Consider the following 23,104-nt stretch of genomic DNA (forward strand, 5'->3'; position numbering starts at 1 on the left):
GGGGTCCTAGGACCATAAGGGAGGGGTGGAAAGGACCCTGATGGTCACCGGCTTGCCACCCAGTGGAATGAGCTTTTGTGCTCCTCCTAGCAGGACTGGCTCCTGGACAACAGCCATAAACCCTGCCACCAGCCCAGGAGGATCTACAGGAGCTTGCCCTCTACAGGCCTTTATGAGACATCAGGGAAGGCCTTTCCTGGGAGGGCTCAGTAGGAAAATTATCTGGTTAAGCTGGGGTGCCTGAAGACAGCCCAGTTTGGACTGCACGGGTAGGTCCTACAAATACCACCTAACCTTTGTGTTTTCCACAGATCTACTGAAGGTGGGAATGAGGCAGGCCCAGTGGATGACTGGAATGCAGAGGACCATGTGAGTAACCTGAACCAGAGAGGGTGGACTCCCAGGGATGGGGGAGTGCACGACGGAGGCCTCAGAAGGTCTGTGGGCTAGAAAACAGGGCACGTCTTGACCCTGGAGACAGAAATTGGCACTTCACTCTCTTGAATTTTCTCTAGGGTCTTTTCTAAATTATGACACTTCCATCTGGGCAAGGGAAAGGAGCTGCCTCCACCATGGGCCTAGAGCTCCCCCTGCTCAGAAGGCAGCTAGAAGCTGCAGGGGGTGAGTCTAGCAGATGTATGAGGGAGGCAGGACTCCCATAGTCCCAGCCCTGCTCAGGGGTCAGAACGTCTGTTCACCGCCCAGGCGGCCTGAGCCATTACCACCAAAAAGGAGAACATTTTCCTGGGTTTTCTTCCTCCCTTACTGACCAGGCTGAGGCCCTGGTCCCCAGCTCCTCCTTCTGATTCTTTGGCAGGTGTTTGGGAACGCCACGTGCATCCTGGGCATCCCGCCCAAAGTCAAGAGGAGGACACGCATCCCTAACAAACCTAACTATAACATTAACCTCTGGAGCATAATGAAGAACTGTATCGGCAAAGAGCTGTCTAAGATCCCCATGCCAGTACGTGAGCGGGGCCCAGGCAGGGGCGGCCGGGGGATGTGCGCACAGGGGCCTGACGATTTTCAAAACTTTGCATTTTGAACCCCAAAGTGAAAAGTAACCCTAAGTCCGTCTGGTAACAAGGTTGTGAATTTGTAATGAGGTTGTAATAGTACTACTGTTACTATAGGACCTGAAGGGTGACCTTTCCCCAGCCCAGCCCTGGGAGGCCTGTGGTGTAAATATTATCTCCATTTTACAGATGAAGAAACTAAGGCATAAGAGACAAGTGACTTGACAGGGTTATCCAGTTAATATGTGCAGTGCTCTTCTGCCACACCATGCTGCTTCTCACTTAGTCATGGCCCTGACTTGTTCTCCCAGCATTGCCTAGGAATACTTGGGAGCTCCCTGAGGCTGGGGTCATGAGACCTCAGAGCTCATCCCTACGGGGTCACACACAGAATAAGGATGAGAGGCAGAGCTTGAATTAAGGTCATCAGAGCAAGGTTAGGTAAAAAGGGAGGATGTAGTCACATTATTTATGCAGATAATATACTCATTTGTGCAAATCCAGAAACCAGAGGAGAAAAGCATGTCAGAAGCACTTGGGTGAACACTACAGAAATTGCGTGGTATTTGACAGTATGGCATACACTGCAGATCACCTGAGCAGAAAGGAGTTCTGAGCAGCAGGAGTTCAGGAAACAGCCAAAAAACACGCACTTAGCAGTAATGAGTCAGCCTCTCTTCTGAAACTTGTGCTTTCTGTCCAGAGCCTAGGAGCAAACAGTTTCTTGACTTGCCTTGATAATTTCATCCTTCCAAAAGCGGAGGAGCCCACTGAGGGAAATTCTACTCCAGACAAGATTTTCACTACCAAAAGAGAAGAGGGGCACTGGGGTAGGAATGGTGGGGCCTTTTGGAGGAAGTGATCCCTCCACCTTGACCTTTGTGATCCACAAGGGGAGGAAAGTTAGGAATGGTTGTGAACCCTATGTTTTGGGAGAGCCAATCCCAGAGAGAGAACAGGTGGGATGCCATGGACTAAACTTGTAAGGGAAGGTCAGCCCACAAAGGGTGGACAATTCTCCCCAAAAAGAACTTCTGAAGACACAAAGAGAAACAATTCCAATGACCTAGAAAAAGGAGAGTTATCCAGAGAGACAGAAGAGGTATACAGGGAACTCATTAATCCACTTAGCTTTTTAGAAGATATGGAAGCAAATGTGCAGGTATTGAATAATCAACATAAAAGCATGGCACAGGCCTGTCATAATCGTAGCAGAAAGGCTGCGTCATTGAAGAGCTGCAGCAGGTAAGGAAAACCAAGGATCAAAAATTATGGTGGCAAGTAATACCACTGGGAAGAAAGACAGTGGAGGAAAGAAGGCCAAGAGGGTGATCTGGGAGGAAGAGAGGCAGAGCCACTTAGTCAGGTGGGGCTTGTTTTCTTTCCATATGAAGTTAATATGCCAAGATCAATAAAGAGCTGCTAAGAAAACACCTGCCTGCCCTTGGTGAGTTCAAGTCACCTGGGCCAGAGTAACTGTTATGTTCAGGTATTGAAAGAACTGGCAGATACGATGACTGAGCCACGGCTATTCGTAGGGGGAGAGTAGGGAGTTTGCCAGCTATAGGCCAGTGATCTGGACTTTGATTCCTGCCAGAACTCCAGAATGTGGTGGTGGTGGTGTTCATCCTTCATTTTCTAAGAGAACCGGTGACTTGATGTCTTGACTTGCATGTGAATTGCACTTAAGTGAAGCAGAGTTGCAAGACAAAAGAAGTCAGGGCCACTGGCAGTGGCCTGGGATGCAGAAACAGCAATAATTATAGAGGCTTTATCAAGCATAGGTCATGCCTGACTCACCCTATTTCCCATTTTGACTTTACTAAATTGACAGAAGAGGGCAGCGATTTATAAGATTTTAGTAAAGCATTTGAAAAAGTCACTGTGCAGTGTTTATGGAAGAGCTGTAGGCATTTGAACAAGACAGTGGCACATTTAAATGGATGTAGAGCTGATTGAATGAACAGGCGCAGGAGATGTCATTAATGGCGATTTAGTGTCAGCCTGGAAGGCTGTGGTTGGCCCTGTGCTATTTAACATATTTATCAATGACCTATAGATAGATGGTGTGCTTATCAAATTTGCAAATGAAACAAAATGGGGAGAATTGGACAACACACTGGATAAGAAGCAGGGTTCAAAAAGATCTTGACATGTTTGAACACTGAACCAAATCCAACCAGTTGAAATTGAATACAGATAAGCCTACACTTGAAGTCTTGTACTTGGATGAGAAAAAAATGGACTTTGCAAGCACAGGGAGAGATGGCCAGAGAGCAGCTATTCTGAAAACAAGTTAGTGGTTTTAGTGGACTCTGTAGTGTGATGAGGGAGCCAAAAGAGCAACCTAAGAAGGTGATCCTAGGTGGCAGAAGAGGGTCATCACCCTTCTGCTCCTGCTGCTTGGTCTTGTGCCACCTGGAGTCTTGGGTGCAGGTCTCAAGGCCACATTTTAGGAAGGACCTTGGTAAGTGGAGAGAACGTCCAGAGGAGGGAAAACCAGTTTGGTGAAGGGCTTGGTTAGATTCATGCCACAGTAGGACTGGCGGAGGGACGTGGGGATATTTAGCCTCTAAAAGAAAGCTCTTAGAGGGATGGTGATCTATTCTAGTGGTCTGTAATTGTGTTAAGGGCTGTCACCTGGAGGAGGGATCCCTCACATTCTGCTTGGCTGAGAGGCAGTACTAGAAGCAATGGGTAGAAAGGACAAAGAGGCAAATGGAGGAAAAAGGCCCTACCAGGTCAAGGTGTTCAAAAGTGAAATGAGTTGTGAAATGGCCATGGCAGACTGCCCATCAGTACAGATCTTCAAGTTAAAGGTCACTTGCTGGGTGCGTTGTAAGAAAAATTCTCTTTCACAGAATTGTTAGTACTAGAAGGAAACTCCATGACAATCTGTCAAACATTTGGTCAGTGGGCATTTATTATGCATCTGCTATATGCCAGACACTGGGCTAGGCGGGAGGGTTACAAATGCAAAAGTGAGACAGTCCTGGTCCTCAAAGAGATCATATTCTTCTAGAAGGCCAGCCCATACCTCAAAAGGAGCCTTTGTTATACTGGCCAATGAATTTTGATGCAAAAATTTTAAATAAGATCTAGCAAAAAGATGATAGCAACATTTTTTAGAAATATATTCATTATGACCAAGTTAGATTTGTACCACAAATATGAGGATGGGTCAACATTAGAAAAACAATAAACAGTGATATTAAAAACAAAAACATCTAAAACTACATGGTTAATTACTAGATAAAGAAAAGGCCTTTGACAAAAGTATAAAACTCATTTATGCTTTAAACCCTACGAAAACATAGGCATAGAAGGGTTATTCTTCTATATAACATAGAGAGATACAGACATGTAACCTAAAGCTAGCATTATTTGTAATGTGGAAACATGAACTCTTTCTCAATAAGTACATGAGTAAAGAAAAGATAACTCATCTTCCCACTAGTATTGCACATAGTTCTAGAAATGCCATTTAGATCAGTAGTAAGACAAGAGAAAGAAATTAAGGGCATAAACATTGGCAAAGAGGAAAAAAGTATCCATGTTAGCAGATGACATGATCATTTACATGGAGAACCCCAGAAATTTGGGGGGAAAGCCCTGATTGAGAACGCAGTTTCAATTAAGGAGCTGAATACAAAATGAATCCCTATCATCAGCATTTCTTTATAGCAATAATGAAATTCAGGAGAAAATAATAGAAAGGAAAATCCCATTGAAAATAACTACAAAATGCATCAGCTATCTGGGAATCAGTCTTCCAAAACACATTCAAGACTTGTAGAAATAAAATTAGCAGAATATTCATTAAAGAATGAAAGAAAGACTCGAATAATTGAAGGAATATTTGTTCCTCATGATTGAGCCACAGCAATACAAAAAAAAATATGATTTCTACCTAAATTAATTTACAGATTTAGTGTTTAACAGCAATCAAACAGTTGGAGGGGGAGGCACATACTTTATAGAGCTAGACAAAATAATACCAGTTCATTTGTGGGAACAAAAGATCTAGAATATCAAGGAAAACAATGAGATTGGGGGAAGGACTAATGAGGGAATATCAGTTCCGTAGTTCAGATGATATCATGAAGGTGTTCATCATCAAAACCACAAAGACCAGGAAAGGTGACAGAAGGTGGGTATCACCAATGCTGGAGGGCTTGTGGTAAGCCAGGCACACCAATAAATACACTGTGGGTGGCAGTGTGAATTGGTCCAGCCATTCTGGAAAGCAATTTGGAATTATGCTAATAAAGTGAGTAGCATATCACCTTCGACCCAGAGACACACAATACTATTAAGTATATACTCCAAGGAAGTCAGTGACGAAAAGAAAAGCTTCATATGCAATGAAATATTTTTACTATCAAATTCATAGAAGCAAACAACTAGAAAGAAATCAAATATCCATCAATTGGGGAATGATGAAGCAGATTGTAGTGCATAACTGAATGGACTATGACTGCACTGCCAGAAACAGTGAGGATGAGGAATACAGAGAAGTCTTACAAACTGATGCAGTGGGAAGTCAGCAGAACCAGGAAGACAGCAGACACAGTGACTGCAACAACGTAAATGGAAAGATCAAGGGCAATGAAACAACCCTGAGCTTGGCCCCGAAGAAGAGACATAAAAAAAGGTCCCTGCCACCTTTGCAGAGGTGGGGGACTGCGGGTGTAGAATATTAAATCTAGTATCAGATTTGCTGAACTGAGAAAGTAGAAATAAATTGGGAAGGCCATATAAAAATAAAAGATATCAACTGAGACTTATTTTTAGAAAATGTATCAAAATTGTTTGGTACTGGCTAAAAAAATTTTAAATCAAATCAGCAGAACAGACATATTAAGCAAGAATCAGCAGCAGTGCATCTCAATAGACTAATGTTCTGTAAATGCAAAAATACAGTTTATTTGAGGAAGATCTCCCTATTTGGCAAGAAGTGATGGTGAAAATGGAAGGCAATTGTGTAGAAATTAGATTTAAAGCAATTTTATATCATATGCCATTGTAAGCTCAAAATAGAAATGTGATCTGAATATAAAAGGTCACACTACAAAGAGTTAGAAGAGGACTCAGTCAGGGGAGAATTCATAGTGAAACAGGGAAGAGAAAAGATCTCAAAAGATCAAATGGGTTATTTCAGTTACATGAAACAGGAATAAAATCCTAGGAATAAGAAGTGAAACCATCCACTAGGAAAAGAAAATCTTTGCATCTCAGATAAAATGTCTCCTATCCAAGAGACATAAAAAATTAAAATAAATATCCAAGACCAAAAGTCATTTGCTAATGGATAAGTAGTCAAACTGCAGATGACTAACAGTGATTACCCCAAGTTGTTAATGATAATATAAATAGAAATCCAAATAGCTGTTTTTACCTGATGCCCAGCAAACTGGCAGAGATGACAATCACTGTGAAAGACAGTCCCTGATTAAGCTGGGAATTGGTACAGCCATTCTAGAAAACATTTAGAAATTATGCTGAGAAAGGGACTGAAATTTCCATATCCTTTGACCCTGAAACCCCATTGTTCACTCTATATGCCCAGATTGTTCACATCAGCCATTTTTATGGTAACCTAAAACTGGGGACAGAGCCAGTGCCCATACATTGGAGAGTGGTGAAGTAAGTTGTGGTACATGAATGAAATGGAGAATTACTGTACCATAAGAAACACTGATTGAAGAATTCAGAGAAGCTTAGAAAAATTCATATGTGTTGATACAGAGTGAAGACAACAGAATCAGTAAAACTATTTACACAATGACTATAATAATACAAATGGAAAAGGGCAAAAAAGAAATACTTTCTAATCATGTGGACCGAGGTTGGCCTCAGCCAGGAATTGAGGAGTTGCCCCCTCCCCTTCACTGAAGATGGGGGACTATGGATAGAGAACATTATATGCACTTTCAGTCAGTTAAGAAACATCTGTGGAGTATGTGGAATTAGCAATGTAAAGACAAACCTGGGGTTCACAGTCATGACCAATAATCTAATCTAGTCAGTTTTGGTGAGTTGTTTTTTTCCACATTCTTTTTAATCTGTAAGAAATAGCTTGCTGGGGTAAAAGATATATATTTCAGAAGTGACTGTTTTATAAAAAATGAAGACATCAATGAGTTAAATTTGTTTTTAAAAAGAAAACAGAGGGAAAAGAGACAGTCTAGGAACTGCCTGCTCCCTCCTCTCTAAAGATGTAGGACTTATGGAGAAGAGTACAATGATGGCGAATCATAGCATTTCAGAAAAGCCAGGGGACCTGAGATATCATGGCCTTGGACAGGTTCCTCTTCTGTAAAATATGGATAATTACACCTACAAAGAAATAAGTGAGGCAGCCTGCACATTGGAAGGGGCCCTGGATTCAAATCCCAGCTTTGCCAAAGATAGCGCTTGCTATCTTTCTGACCTTGGGTAAGTCGTTTAATCTCTTGGGGGCCTCAGTGTCCTTGTCTATAAAATGAGAGGCTTGGGATAGATGTCTCTAAGCTTCCTTATAGCAAAATTTCCTGATCCTCTGATCCTAATTGGTTGTCTCACCCCCACTTGCAACACCTCCAGGGATGGGGAGCATGATTCTGTTTAGTGCTCTATTCCATTGCTGAACAACCCGGTAAGAGACATTTCCTTAGCTCTCGGTATAGAAGAATGGGGTGTTTTAAATCCCAGATGGCCAGTGACCAATGCGGGGGTCACTCCATTTCTCTGAGCCTCAATGTCCTCTTCTGTAAAATGAAGCGATAACTCTTGTGTCCCCTCACTCACAGGGCTGGCGTGAAGATCAAAGGAGTTCTCATGTAGAAAACACTTGAGTGGTAAAGTGCCATGAAAATGTCAGTTGTGGTTTTCCTTCTTGCTGTCACTGAGCAGATTCCCCTTCCCGGTTATTACCATGACAAATGGAAAAGGAAAAGTCTTGGCAACTGGGCTCCCTCTGGAGTATTGCCAGATATGTGAGCAAGCCGCCGTACCGCAGGCTATCATCGTGCTCCACATCTGAAAGAGAGTAGGGAGAGCTTTACTGAAATGAGTCCTCAGGCCATGAGATGGCTCTGTCGGAGTCTGTCTGTCCAGTCATTGGAGTTTACTGCTTAGAAAGATGACGCCCCATCGCCCTTCCACGAAGGCAGCTGCCTCACGAATTGGTCACGGTGAGGCTTCAGCCTCCCCACTGTGCCGTGGCTCTGGGGGATTTTCTGGTGCTCCTGAGTGCGTTGGTTTACTCGTCACCTCGATGAAAGTGCTGCTTGATTCTCTAAGCCTTTGTCAGGCCCCTGTCCCCAAAGGGGCACTCTCCCAGGGCATGCAGCTGGGCTGTGTGTTGGGAATGTTGTTGGAGGGCCTCCAGGTTCAGGTCAGGAGTGGGACAGGACCTCTCAGACTTGGGACCAGGTGGCCCTGTAAGCAGCGCTTACCCATCCCCAGTGAAGCGAGGGGCAGGCAGCGGGTGAGACACTGCGTGAGCCTTTAGGGCGGCTCCAGTCGTCGGGAAACTTCCCTTCTTGGTGAACCAAAGCCTGCCTCTGCACCTTCCCTCTCTTGATACCGGGTCAGGCACATGGGGGTCAGCGGAACAAGGCTGAGCTCTTTGATTTGATGGCTCTTCTAATAAAGTCAGTGGTGGATCAGCCAATAAGAATTTATTGAATGCCAACTGTGTGCCGGGCGTGGTGCTGAGTCCTAATACAAAGAAAGGTAAAAGATGGTCCTTATCCTCAGGGGGCTCACAGTCTGACGGAGAAAGCATCATGCCGACGACTGTGTGCAGCCAAGCTGGAGGCAGGATAAATTGGGGGTAATCAGCAGAGAGAAGACGGGCACTGAAAGGGATAGAGAAAGTGGCAGGGGCGAGGAGCAAAGTAACCCCAGGTGTGCAGAGCGGCCAGCGAGCGGGCCCGGAGTCTGGAGGGTGAGGAACAGCGAGGAGGCTAGCGTCCTGAGCGTGGAGGGTTCTGGGAAGTACAGGTTAGGAAGAGCTTGAAAAGGCAAAGCTGCGTTGGATTCTGGAGGGGATTGATTGAACGTGGGGGGAACATGGTCAGAGCAGCACTCCCCGAAAATCACTTTGGCAGCAGAGTGGAAGGCGGTCTGGCGTGAGGAGACTCTTGTGGTAGACAGACCCACTGGCGGGCTTTGGCAGGAGTCCAGGAATGAGGTGATGAGCTAAACTCTGGGGGTTGTGTGAGAGGAAAGAACGGGATGTAGGTGAAAGGTGTTGTGGAGGTAAAAACAAGATTTGACCAGACATTGGATGTAGGGGTGAGAGAGAATGAGGAATCAAGAATGACACGTAGGTTATGGATCTGGGCGGCAGGCAAGATGGTGGTGCCCTCAACAGCAGTAGGGAAGTTAGGAAGAGGGGAAGGCCTTAGGGGTAAAGACGCCTTGGGTTTAAGATGTTTACGGGACATCCGGTTTGAGAGGCAGCTGGAGTTGTGATAACTCCGAGGTTAGGGCTAGATATATTGGTCTGGGCATCATCTGCATGGAGATGGTAATTGGGATATCCGAGAGGCAGATGCGATACTGGAGGTCAGGAGAAAGGCTAGTAGTAGATCTATAGAGAAGATAACATGGGAGCAAATGAAAAGAGAAGGCAGCCCAAGGCAGAGCCCTGGGGAGCACTTACAGTTAGCAGATGTGACCTGGGTGGAGATCCAGCAAAGAGGGCTGAAGAGGTCAAAGAGGCAAGAGAAAAACCAAAACCTAGAGAGAACATAGTGTCCAGGAGAAAAGGGGGATTTGCGGTGCCCGAGGTTGTGGAGAGGTCAGGAAGGATGAGGACTGAGAAAAGGCCACTGGAGTGGGTGATGGAGGGGTCATTGGTAAGCATAGAGAGACGAGGTAGTTTCTGTGGAATGATGAGATCTGAAGCCAGACTGCAGAGAGCAGAGAAGCAAGTGAGAGGAGAGGAAGAGGAGACGTAGATTGTGGACAGCCTTCTCTGGGAGCTGAGCCAGGAAATGGAGAAGAGACACAGGATGGGAGAGACATGGGCCTGTAGGCGGCTCAGTTGTCCAGAAGCAGCCAGGAGATGGGGAGACCGAGGGGGACAGAAAGCCGACGTGCCTGATAAAATGGACCGGGATGGAATAACTTCTCTACACGTAGAGGGCTTGGCCTTGGCAAGGAGAAGCGCCATCTCCTCATGTGAGGTGGGTGAAGTATGAGGGGGTGGCAGAAGGCATGTGAGTGGTGTGAGGCGAGGAGAGGGAGCTCTTGGTGAATTACCTGGGAGGGGGTAGGGGAGGGATAAGAAGGTTTGAAAGAGCTCCTGTGGAGGTTGGCATGGTGAGGTGGTAAGGGAGGTCGAACAGGATTGCCTAGCAGCAGCGAAGGCCCAGCTGAAGGAATGTAACATAAATTTGTTGTGGACCCAGAGAGAACGGTTGTGTAATTTTTCTCAGCTTCATTCATCCACACATAGACAGGAGCAAAGGCGGCGGATAGTAGGTGTGATCAAGGTTGAGGTTTGACCAAGGGAGGAGTGTGTGGCTGCAGCAGAGGAGATAGCCTCGGAAAGAACCGAGCGGTGGAGGGATTGGAGATCACCGTGAGGATGAAGAGCAGGGTCAGGGTCGCCCAGTAGAGGGGAAGGGAGAGTGACCGCAGACTGATCAGAGGAGGGAATTTGAGAGTTTCTAGGCACGGAGGCGATGGGGAGATCTGAGGTCCGGTAGTTGTCTTCACAGTCGGGATTTGGGATTACGTGATTAGCTGACCCAAAGGACCAGGGATCTAGGGATCCTGAGGGTCTGTGAATCTGCCATCCTGTCATTCTTGTTCAGGATGTCGTCTCAATGTAAAGGCTTTGAGGTCTGCAGAGTAAACCACATCTCTGCCTCCCTTCTACAGGAAGGCTTTCCTCTGCTGATTGTTTTTTGGGGTACGTTTTCTGTCTTTCTTTTTTTCTTGAGACCATTGGCATTAAGTGACTTGCCCAGGGTCACATAGCTAGTGAGGGTCTGAGGCCGGATTTGAACTCAGGTCCTCCTGAGTCCGAGGCCAGTGCTCTATCCACTGTGCCACCTAGCTGCCCTTTGTGTTAATTATTTTTGATTCATCCTGTGTAAGCTTCTTTGTGCGTAGTTGTTTGTGTATTGTCTTTCCCTCTTTAGACTGTGAGCTCCTCGAGGGCAGGCACTGTCTTTTGTCTTTCTTTGTGTCTCCAGCACTTAGCACAATACTTGGCACGTAGTAGGAGCTTAATAAATGCTTGTTGACTAACTGTGATACACATGTATGTGTGCATAGACATAGTCATTTGAGTTTCAAAGTAGCCCCATAAGGAGTAAGTGCTGTTATTGTCTCCATCTTGCAGACGAGGAGACCAAGTCTTGAGGAAGTTAAGTGACTTTCCCAGGGTCTCCTTGAGGTGAGGGCAGCTCTGAGCAAAGCCTCAAAGCCTCGTCCAGAGCTGAGCTGCTGCGGCCCTTGTGCTGCTGTCTCTGCAGGTGAATTTTAACGAGCCCCTCTCCATGCTCCAGCGGCTCACCGAGGACCTGGAGTACCACGAGCTGCTGGACAAGGCCGTCAAGTGCGAGAACACCACCGAGCAGATGTGCTTTGTGGCCGCCTTCTCTGTGTCCTCCTACTCCACCACCATCAACCGCATAGCTAAGCCATTCAATCCCATGCTGGGAGAAACCTTTGAGCTGGACCAGATGGACGAGATGGGCCTCCGTTCCCTTTGTGAGCAGGTAGGGAGCACACAGCGTCTCAGCCCACAGGGGATCGATTCCTGGTTTGGGGGGAATTAGGGGACCCCCGAGGTCCCTTTGTAAGCATCTGGCAAACCTCCAGGCACATCAAGGTGTGATTTGGGGGTGTCATTGCCAGTCCCCATAAAGATCCAGCGGGGCTGCCTGGCCTGCTTCTAGACAAGGCCCCTGAACCTCCCTCAGGACTCCTGCCTTGATTTTCTTAAGCCACTCAGTAAGTGAAAGGAGGCAGGAACACTAATGAGTAGAGCGTGTGACTGAGTGCAGGACGCTGGGCCCAGGACCAGAGACACCATGCCCCAGGGGAGCTAGAAGAAAGAAGAAGAAATCAGAGACATGCGGATCTGGGACAGGGGACGGTCAGAGGCAATGCCAGATGAAGGTGTCAGAAGTTATTGACATCTCCAGAGGACATGAAGCATGGCAGTAAGTAAAAGAGCTTGTTAAGTGCTTGCTATGTGCCAGGCCTTGTGCCCTCGAGGAGCTTACAGTCTAATGGGGAGACATGTCCGTACAAAATAAAGCACATGGAAGGTCATCTCAGCATGGTAAGCAACAGAGGGGATGGAAGCTAGCACCTGGGGGATGAGGAGGGCCAGGAAGACCAAGAGGCAGAGAGGCAGGAGAAGGGGGACAGGGGACAGCCAGAACAAAAGGCCAGAGATGGGAGGGATGCAGTGTTCTTGGCAAGGACCAGCAAGGAGGCCAGCATCTCTGAGTCGACACTAGAGAGGCAGGAAGAGAGCAGGTCATGAAGAACTTTAAATACCAGCCAGAAGGCATTCTGTTTTATCCTGGAGGTCACATTGAGGAGGGAGGTGACATTGGAGTGGAGCATGGATTTGAATGGGGACAGACTCAAGGCAGGGGGAGGAATTAAAAGCTATTGCATGTGGAACTATGTCTAATGGGTATCATATTCTTTGTCTTCTCAATGGGTGGGTAGGGGGACAATTTGGAACTGAAAATAAAAGAAGGCAAGAGTCGAAGAGGGCTATGAAATCGAAGAGGCGATGTGTATGAGAGGTATTGTAAAGATAGAAACAATGAAATGATGAAATATGGCAACATCCTGGATATGGAGGATGAATGAAAGTGAAGAGTTGAGGATGACATCGAAGATGGCGTACCTGGGTGGCTCTTGATGGTCCCACAGGGGCTGCGGAAGGGGGAAGGTTTAGGGTAGAGAGTTCTGTTGTGAACTTGTTGAGTTGAAGTGTCAATGGGGCGACCTGGTTTTAGATGAACAGAAGGTGATCAGTGATTCCAGTCTGTGTTAGTAGAAAGATCAGGGCTAAATCCACAGCTCTAGTAATCTTCAGCAAAGAGATGGTAATTGACCCTATGGGAGCTGATGAGATCGGCCAAGAAGATCAGTTCCAGCAAAGGAAGCCGACGGGGAGAACCAAGAGAGATCGGCATCACGGAAGCCTAGAGAAGAGACAATGACTGACAGCGTCAGAGGCCACGGAGAGGCCAAGGAGGATGAGGACTAAGGAAAGGCCGTTGGGTTTGGTGACTTTGGAGAGAGCAGTCAGTCGAATGATGAGACAAAGGTCTGTCTAGACCAGGCATGGGGAATCTGTGGCCCTCTAGTCCTGAAGTGCAGCCCTTTGAATCCAAGCTTCACAGAACAAATTCCCTTAATAAAAGGATTTGTTCTGTAAAACTTGGACTCAGTCAAAAGGCCACACCTAAGGACCTAGAAGACCACATGAGTGCAGCAGATTTAGAGGAGTGTGAGGCATGAGGTGGAGGCACTGAGTGTGGATGGCCTTCTCGAGGAGTTTAGCCACAAAAAGCAGGAGAGAGAAGATGGTTGTATTGAGGATGGGGAAGACGGGGGCACGTTTGTAAGCAAGGAGCAATTAGAGATAAGTGAGAGAATAGGGGTGAGAGTGGGTACAGAGGAAGACAACCAGAATGGTGAGAGGGGTGAGGATCCCTTGAAAGAAGTCGGGCTGGGTAGCCTGGAAAAAAAACAGAGCGGGAAGAGATAGTGACTGGCTCCAAGTGTCCGAAGGGCTGGGCTTGGACAAAGAGAAACTCTGTTGGTTCTGCTCGGCCTTAGAGAATTTCTGGGGACAGTGGGGTTTCCAAGGAAGCAGATGTTTGCTGCATATTAAGAAAAAATGATGCTCAAGAAAACTTGTCTAAAAGTGGTGATTTTTTCATCCCTGGCAGTCTCCCCAGTGGAGTCTGGAGGAACATTTGTTGGGTGGCCATTGAGGGCATTGCTGATCAGTTAGATAATTTCTAAACCCCCTTCCAAATCTGAGATTCTGTGATTATAAGTGCCTGCCCATGGCCTCCTAGATATCAGCCACCTCCGTCCTTGTAGATCACTTTCAAGGAGATGCCACTTTAGAACCTAGCAACCAGACATCCCAGAGCCCCAGCCGAGATCAACTGGGAAGGGGACTAGTCCCATGGCATATGAGCCTCTCTTGCCCTTCTCCCTTTCCCCCAGTAACTAGCGCAGTGATCCCTCACACTTCTCCTTTCTTCTAGAACCAGAGCCTGAGATGTGGAGGCTTGCGATGTGTTCTCTGTGCATTGTGATAGGAGGAGACTTTGAATCAGAAACCCCAGAAAAAATCGGGGTTGGGTCCTGGCTCCCTATGTCCCTCTCCCTCACATGTAGAGCTACCCTCCTACCTGCCTCCCGGCAGCTCATCATGTCTTTTACCCATCCTTCCTTTTCCCAGGACTCTGCAATACCTTCTTAGAGTTTAGTCTGATTTCAATCAGTATTGTCTATGGAATTGTCCTAAGTATACAAGGACAAAGCAGGCAAACAAGCTCTGCTTCCAGGGAGCTGCCTTCTCCTAAACAGATCCTGTACAAAGTGAATACAAAGCCTTTGGGGAAGGGGGCGGAGCACAAAGAGCTTAGGGCATCAGTAAAGCGTCTCAGGAAGTCACAGCTGCACCGAGGTCCAAAGGAGATCTCTGCTGGCACCCCCATCTCCCCCTGTTGGCATGAGACCCTCCTTCAGGTCCTCAAGTTTCACTCCCTTAGCCTGTTTCCCAGGTAGAAATTATCGTTTGTGCTCAGATCTCCCATTTCTAGCTCTCCTCTTTTGTACTATGGTCACGTGCATCCCTGTTGTGGCCATTCCATGAAATTCTGTGAGGACAAGGCCCATACTTTATTCTTCAACAGCTTTATATAGTCTCTGGTGCCTAACACTTCAGAGTGCCTCCTCTGTCTCTTTTTCTGAGCACCTGGGGATGCAGAGATGAAAAAAAAATGCCTTTCAGGCAGTCCACAAATGTTTATTAAACACCTGCTGTACATGGTAACTTGAGATTCATGAGACTGTAGATTTTGAAAATCCCCAAGCATCATTGGAAGAATATCAGTGTTAAGAAGCAAAGCTTTGGGGGCAGCTAGGTGGCACAGTGGATAACTGGCCCTGAAGTCGGGAGGACCTGCGTTCAAATCCGGCCTCAGACCAAACACTTGACACTTACTAGCTGTGTGACCCTGGACAAGTCACTTAACCCCAATTGCCTCAAAAAAAATTAAAAAAAAAAAAAGAAGCAAAGCTTTTTCAGTAGCCTACAAATTTGGATCATTGGAGGGGCTGCCTAGCAGGATGTCTACCTACTCATTTCTAGCCAGATGACTGTCCAGTCACATTCCCAAGAGGCTGGGGGAGTTGGAAAGAACAGGAGATTTGGTATGAGAGAACTTGGGCTTGAATCCCAGTTCTACTGCATGATATTGTCTAACTTGAGGTAAGTCACCTAACCTCTCTGAGCCTCAATTCTCTCATTTGTAAATAAGAGGTTGGATTAAGAGGACCCATTAAGCTCTACATCTATGGACCTGTGATGATCCTATAATCCTTCCCACAAACTGTGTGATGATTGCGAAATTCAGTGGGTCATCTGTCCAGTTGGGTGTCATAATCTGGGCAATGGGCATTTATCACTTATGTTTTACATTACTCTCTGGGACAGGGGAGCACAAATAACCTAACTTTCTGGTCCTTCATAAGAAAGATTGAATAAAAATACCATTATAACCTTTGGAAGGATTTGGAGTTGGAGGCCTAAGCAGCAAATATTTACCATATCTGGACTCTATTAGAGGGAGCCTAGAATTGTGAAGAATGTTGCTAGTGTCAACAGAAAAGTGGACCCCTTGCCTCTGATATGTTCAGACTCGGAGAAGATCAGACAGCTGCAGACAGCAAGCTGGACCCAGTGCCTGAACATCTGAACCATCCCTGCATCCTGAGCAGAGTTTTACAGGCTAATAGAAGCAAGTAGTGTCAGGGAACATCCCATGAGCACTTACTTGCTCTCCAGTCTTGGAAGTGGAGCCTTAGATACCAAGCTTTGGTGATTTTCCAATATGAAAAAAATGAAAGAGTCATTTGAGGCAGAAGCTCGAGTAGACAAGAGGGCAGGTGTATGATGTGAGTTGGATGGGGGATGTGCCAAAGGAATGGCCCATGGGATCAAGCTCCCTGACTCCTGACCATTCTGGGGATGATACTGGAAGATCCTTTTGTCTGTGACAGATGACCTCAGAGACCATCTCAGAGACCTGATGATCAGTGGCATCACTTTAAAAGTCCATCCAGCAGATCCTATGCCTCACCTGCAGTGGTGGTGCCAAAGAAGAATGGAAAGATAAGGATGTGCATAGACAAGCTTTGAACAAGAGCACCAGAGGGGCCCGCACTCTGGATTAGGCAGCCAGCGGTTCTTGGTATTGGTCCTACCAGCGGCTACCCACCTACCCAGCCAGAGGGGCACCTGCCACTTTCCACTACCTGTTGGAGAGAGTAATGGCAAGAGGAACCACATGCACCTATGAGTGTTGGTCTCCTTAATGATATCGTTGTCTTGGAGAAGACCCGAGAAGAATGGTGGGAGAGACTGAAGAAAGCTCAAAGACAGTGGCTCAAAGCTTCATGGGGAAAGTGCCAGCTGTGTAGTGCCCCCGACGAGACTGGTGGCCACACTGCATCTCAGCAGGGCATAAGCGATAACCAGTGGAAGGCAGAAGCTCCTCTTGTAGCAGGGTGGGTGGGACCTTCTCACTTCTCTCCAATCTTAATTATGATAATTTCACAGAGTCCAGTTGAGATGGTGTTGTTGCTGTTTTTTCTATTTAAATTGTTGCCATCCTTGTTTGTATCTTACTCTCCTGATTCTGGTTCTTTCACTTTGCATCAGTTCTAATAAATCTTTCAGTCACAATTTCTGATAACTCAGTAATATTCTATATATTCATATACCACATGTTTAGCCATTCTTCAGTTGATAGGTTGTTTCCAGGTCTTTGCGTCTACAAAAAGAGTTGCTGCAAATAAGTTTGTGTACTGGGGGCCTTTATTTTTACTGTTGACCTCCTTAGGGGGGCAGTTGTCCTTCATTCTGGAAGAGGAACAGAATGACATCACCATGTTGGGATCCAGGTACAGCGTGCCTGGCTCTGACTGAGCAGACCTATCATGTGAAGTCCGAAGGTTCTACCGCAGCCTGAGCACAAATAGCACATGTGAACAGCCAGAATGGAGATGTCTCTGAATTTGCACGTCTCACATTTCTTTTGAGCTACCGCAGTTCTGCTTTGCACAGCAGCTTCTTTGCTATGGGCATGCCATGCTGAGTGGTCCCGTGCCAGTATCTCCAGTGTCTTGTAACCAATTCCAGATTTCTTCAGAGATACCTTGAGGATATCTTTGTATCGCTTCTTCTGACCTCCATGTGAACGCTTGCCTTGTGTGAGTGCACTGTAAAAGAGTCTTTCAGGCAAATGTTTTTCATTTGAACGACATGGCCAGCCCATTGGAGTGGCATTCTCTGCAGTAGAGTTTGAATGCTTGGCAGTTCAGCTCCAGAAAGGACTTCATTATCCAGGACCGTGTTTTGCCGGGTGATCTTCAGAATCCTCCTAAGACAATGCAAATGAAAGCAATTCGGCTTCCTGGCTTGGTGCTGGTAGACTGTTCAGCTTTCACAGCCGCGCAGCAACGAGGCCAGAACAGTGGTTCTTGTAGATCTTCAGTTGGGCGGGCAGTCTGACGTCTGCCTCTTCCCTCCCACACTCTCCTGCGGAGCCTCCCAGACACCGAGCTAGCTGTAGCGCTGCATGCATCAGCCTCATCATCCGTGTGTATCTCCCTAGAAGATAGGCTGCCAAGGTAAGTGAACTTATTCACAGCATTCAGAGTTTCTTCATTTACTGTGACCAGTGGTGCCACAAATGGGTGGTGGAGAACCTCTGTTTTCTTTGTGTTAATTATCAGACCAAAATTAGCACAAGTGGCAGAGAATCCAGACTCCATTACATCTTGGCCTCCGAGGCTGCATTGAATGCACAATCATCTGCAAACAAAAAGCTGCACACCACCTTTCCCTGCACTTTAGTCTTGGCTTGTAGTCTTTTCAAGTTAAGTAATTCACCACCAGTGGGATAGCTGACCTTGATGCCATTTTTGTCCTCATCGAAAGCGTCCAGCAACATTGCTCAAAACATCATGCTAAAAAGCATGGGAGCAAGCACACGGCCCTGCTTCAATCCATTGGTGACTGGGAAAGCTCACGAGCATCATCCGTTATCTAGAAGCCATGCAAACATGCTGTCTTGGAACTGACATGTGATACTGACTAACTTCTCCAGGCAACCACATTTTGCCATGGTTTTCCACAAGCCCTTACAACTAACAGTATCAAAAGCCTTGGTCAGATTGACAGACTTTGTGTACAGACCTCTACTCTGCTTCTAGAATTTCTTCTGGAGTTATCAGGCAGCAGACACCATATTGGCCATTCCTTGGCCCTTTCTGAAGCCATGCCGGCTCTCGGATAGATGACCGTCTTCCAAGTGAAGGATCAGCCTATTGAGGAGGACTTTGGCAAGAATCTTGCTGGCAAACAAGTAGGAGAGAAACCCCTCTCCCGGATTGTCACAGGACAGCTTTTTTCCCTTTCCTTTACAGAGATGGACAATGGAGGTGTCCTTGAACTCCTGGGGGATAACCTCCTGTTGCCGTATAACCCAGAAAATTTCTGTCAGCTTTTGTATGAGTGGTGGACCCCCTGTCTCATAAATCCCAGCTGAATAGAATCAGCACCAGGCACTCTGCCACACGAGAGGAGCCTAATGGTATTCAAAACCTCTTCTGCACTTAGAAGTTCAGCTAGAGAAAGACTGACTTCAGCCTGAGGTATGGCCTCAGCATTGGTTGATAGATTATCTGTTGACCTCCTTGGGGTAAGTGGCTACCAGTGGTTGTTGTTGTTTGTCCTTCATTCTGGAAGAGGACCATGGCATCAGGAAGGTGATGCCAGGACTTGCAAGTAAATTGGATTTAGGTGAGGGAAGGCTATGCAAGGTCACCAACCTCATTGTCACCTCCAGGTAACAAGACGGAAGAGCAGGATGACTGGAGATGGATCCGAATGTAGTGGGAGACTTTGGCCTTTTTAAGGTCTTTAACAGGTCTCAGTTTAACTGAGGCTAGCAATGGAGTCTTTGGGTCAAAGAGTTTGGACACTTGACTCACTTTTACAGCATAATTCCACATGGCTTTCCAGAATGGTTGAACCAGTTCACAATTCCACCAGGAGGGCGTGGTTGTGTCAGCACTTCCACAGGCCCTCTCACATTGACTTTGTTTTGATCAGTCTTTGCCAGTTTTCTGCTGATGATGTAAAACTTCAGAAGATGATTTGAATTTTTCTTATTATCCTACTCTTGTTTTTAGGTGAGTCACCACCCTCCTGCAGCTGCCCACCATGTGTTCTCCAAAAATGGCTGGACCCTGTGGCAGGAAATCACCATCTCCAGCAAGTTCCGGGGCAAATACCTCTCCATTATGCCACTAGGTAAGACCACGTGTTACAGTGAAGTAAAGAAACCAAGTAGTTACATCTGGACAGTGGTTTATTTAGCAAAGCATGTAGGTGCAAAAATAAATCGAGTCTGAGGTTCTCAGTAGCCAAAGATCTTGACCACTATTTTCTACACAGTTAATATACAGTCTGGAGCAGTGTATTATGGAGGATGGGGATCCAGAGGAGAAATTAGAATATTGTGTTGATTTGGGAGTCATCGACATAGAAATTATTTTTGAGCCTGGGAGGGTGCAATGAACTAAGAGAAGGCTGAGGGCAGGACTTTTTAAGACACCCCCACAGTCCCAGTGAGGGGGCAGGAGGTGGTGATGATGTGGGCAGAGACTCAGCAATCCTCTGGGTGCTAAAGCTGGAAAGGACGTTAGACTATAGAGCAGAAGTCAGAGTCGGGAAGGCCCTTGAGCACAGAACACTAGAACTACCCAGATGTGTGAGGACACAAAGTCACCAGAATGTCTGAGCTAGATCGCCCAGCTCCAAAGTAATGCTCTTATGTCTACTCGCTCCCCTCCACTCCTGCCTTTCCCACCCATCCCCATCTGCGTCTGTCTGCGAGGGCCCTCAAGGCTGTCTCATTTACCTGGACAGGCCCAGAGATGGCCTGAGCCATGACGGAGCACGGCTTTGGCCCTGGATCAGCTTCCTGTGTCATCACCTGGAGGGATGTTTGAGGGATTTTCTGATAAGAGTGCTCACTTCCAAGGCATCCTTGTGGGAGAGTCACAAACAGCTTTCTTGGGTGAATGGTTTTCAATCTGTTTCTCCCAAGAAGTCAGGCTCCACTGACTTGGGAAGGAATTTTTTCCTTAGAACCAAGTATATCTTTTAAACGTAGAGTCCTCCTGGGAACACTGCCCTGTATCCCTGAGCCTGTACCTTCCTCCCCTCCCTGGGGCCTTGGAGTTCCCTCGACAGCTCTCGGGGTCTCATTACAGGTCAGCATATCCATTTCTCTCTCCATCCTCACCCAGCATCAAGACACGGGGTCATTGGGTTTAGAGCTTTGGAGATCATCCAGTCCAATCTCTCCTCCAGTTCCTGCCATTTTCAGAAGAAACTGAGGCCTGTAGAGTGAAAAGTCAGTAAGCATTGAAGTGTCTCCTGTTTACCAGGCTCTGTGCCAAGGACCGGAGATGCAAAGAAAGGAAGAAGAGAGACCCTGCCTTCAAGGAGCTCCCAGTCTACTGGGAGAGACAACAAGCAAACACACATGTACATACAAGCCATGGCAGGAGGGAAGGCACTGGGATTCAGAGAGGTCAGGGCAGGCTGCCTGGGGGCGGGGGGTTAGTTGGGAGGTCAGAAGGCAGAGAGAAGGAAGGAGAAGGTTCCCGGCCTGGGGCACAGCTGAGAGAGATGAGCTCGGCCCCTGAGTGGCTTCTCAGCATTGCTCCCCTTCAGAGCCAGGGCTAGAAGCACATTGTCTCGGTCCCCAACTGAGGAGGCTTCTGCACGCCGGGCATTCCTCCCCCTGCCCTTGCTCCAACCTAATGAGGCTGTAGACTGGAATCTCCTCGGCATCTGTGTGAGATCAAGAGAAGGGACACAGAGACAATCAGTGAGAAGTAGATTTCTGTTCTCATTAGAAGGATTCCTTGGACTTTGGGCCTGTGGGCCTCCTATGCATCATTTAGGGGACTGTACCTCAGTCTACACCCTACCTTCCAAATCTGAGATTTGTGATTCTGACGGAAAGAACACTGAGCTTGGAGTCACCAGAAATGGGTTTGAATCCTGATGACAGTGAACCGTATGACTTTGGACAAGTCACTTCACATGTCTGGGCCTCAGTTTTCTCAGCTGTGAAATGGGGATGGTAAGACTGGCTCTCCATCCCTCCCAGGGCTTTCATGAGGGGAGTTCTAGATAGAAGCTAGAAGTGGGAATGGTGATAGCAATGATTTTTTTCTTTCTTTCTTTCTCTTCTTTTTTTTTTTTAGCATTTTTTAAATTTTAAGTTCCAGATTCTCTCCCTCTCTTTCACACATTCCCCACCCACTGAGAAGGCAAACAGTATGATATCAGTTATACGTGGCAAAGCATGCAAAATACATTTCATATTAGCCATATTGAAGGAAGAAGGAAAGAAAGAAGAGGAAGAAAACGGCTCTCTCCGGAGATGGAGGGCATTTTTCATCATGAGTCCTTTGGACCTGCCTCGGACATTGCACTGATCAGAGTGGCCGAGTCTGGCACAGCCGATGGCCGCTACGACGCTGCTGTTAGTGCACACGTTGATCTCCCGGTTCTCCACGCTTCGCAAACTTGCATCAGTTCTCGTGGGTCTTGCCACGTTTTTTCTGAAACCATCTTCCTCAGCGTTTCTTTGAGCACAACAGCTTGCTCAGCTGCTCCCTGGTCGTCTTCCAGTTCTTTGCCTCCACACAAAGAACTGCTCTAAATGTTTTTGTCCATGTGGGTCCTTTTCCCTTTTCTTGAATCTCTTTGGGATGCAGACCTAGGAGTGGTAGTGCTGGGTCAGAGGGCATGCATTTTTGTAGGCCTTTGGGCAGCGTTTCAAGTTGCTCTCCACAATGGTTGGACCAGTTCACAACTCCACCAGCAGTTCATTAGTGTCTCTGTCTTTGCCTCATCCCCCTGCAGTGTTTGTCATTTCTGATAGATGTGAGGTGGTAGCTCAGAGTTGTCTCAATTTGCCTTTTTCTAATCAATAGTGATTTAGGGCATTTTTTCGTATGACTATAGATAGGTTTGATTTCTTCTGAATGCTGCCAGTTTATATCATCTGACCATTTGTCAATTGGGGAATGACTCATGTTTTTATAAATTAGACTCAGTTCCCTATATGTTTGAGAAATGAGGCCTTTATCAGGGAAACTTGCTGTAAAATTTTCTGATATTATTTCATTATCTATGGTATCTTTTAGCAAAAAGCAGTAGCAAAATGTAGCAAAAACTCTCTCAATCGGGTCTGATTTTGCTTTTGCTTTGCCAAGATCATGATCATCCCCCTCCCGCTGCCCAACTTCCCACACAATACAGGGATCCCCTCCCTCTCAGACCATGTCTGGCATCTCCAGCCTGAACTCCAGTGGGTGCACAGACCCCACCCCAGCCACCCCACACAGCCCATTTGGGGTATAGCTTCAGGCTGTAGATAGAGAAACTGGAAGGTGGGTCTCATGGCCCTCCTTCCCTAGAACCTAGGCTGTCCGAGCTCAGAGAGCCTGGAGGAGATCTAACCTGACTCTCTCATTGGCTTTCTGCTCCCCTTACATCTGTGCTGCTCTTTATACTCTTCAAAGCATTTTTAAAAAGTGTATTGTTATCTTTTGGTTTTTTTTTTACATCACCTTGACTCTACACACAGAGTAAGTCTCTTCTCATAACAAATAATAAGAAGGAAGAAGAACAATAGCAAGTCAGCAGAATCTGCCAAGACATGCACGCAGTCTGATGAGCGTGTGTACAGCATCCTCCGGGGGGGGGGGGGGGGGGG

General features: G+C 46.8%; 1 protein-coding gene across 2 annotated transcripts in view; it reads left to right on the top strand.

The window, feature by feature from the left end:
* The window catches only part of OSBP2 (oxysterol binding protein 2), a 278,206-nt gene that overhangs the window by 249,403 nt on the left and 5,699 nt on the right, over window positions 1-23,104 (top strand). For both annotated transcript variants that reach the window (XM_027865466.1, XM_027865472.1), the window contains exons 7-10: window positions 312-369; window positions 818-964; window positions 11,495-11,740; window positions 19,494-19,614. In XM_027865466.1, coding sequence (XP_027721267.1) covers window positions 312-369; window positions 818-964; window positions 11,495-11,740; window positions 19,494-19,614 — 572 coding nt within the window. The remainder of the gene's footprint in view (window positions 1-311; window positions 370-817; window positions 965-11,494; window positions 11,741-19,493; window positions 19,615-23,104) is intronic.

Source organism: Vombatus ursinus, unplaced genomic scaffold (genome assembly GCF_900497805.2).
Source record: "Vombatus ursinus unplaced genomic scaffold, bare-nosed wombat genome assembly UNPS02001287.1, whole genome shotgun sequence".
NCBI classification, from domain to species: Eukaryota; Metazoa; Chordata; class Mammalia; order Diprotodontia; family Vombatidae; genus Vombatus; species Vombatus ursinus.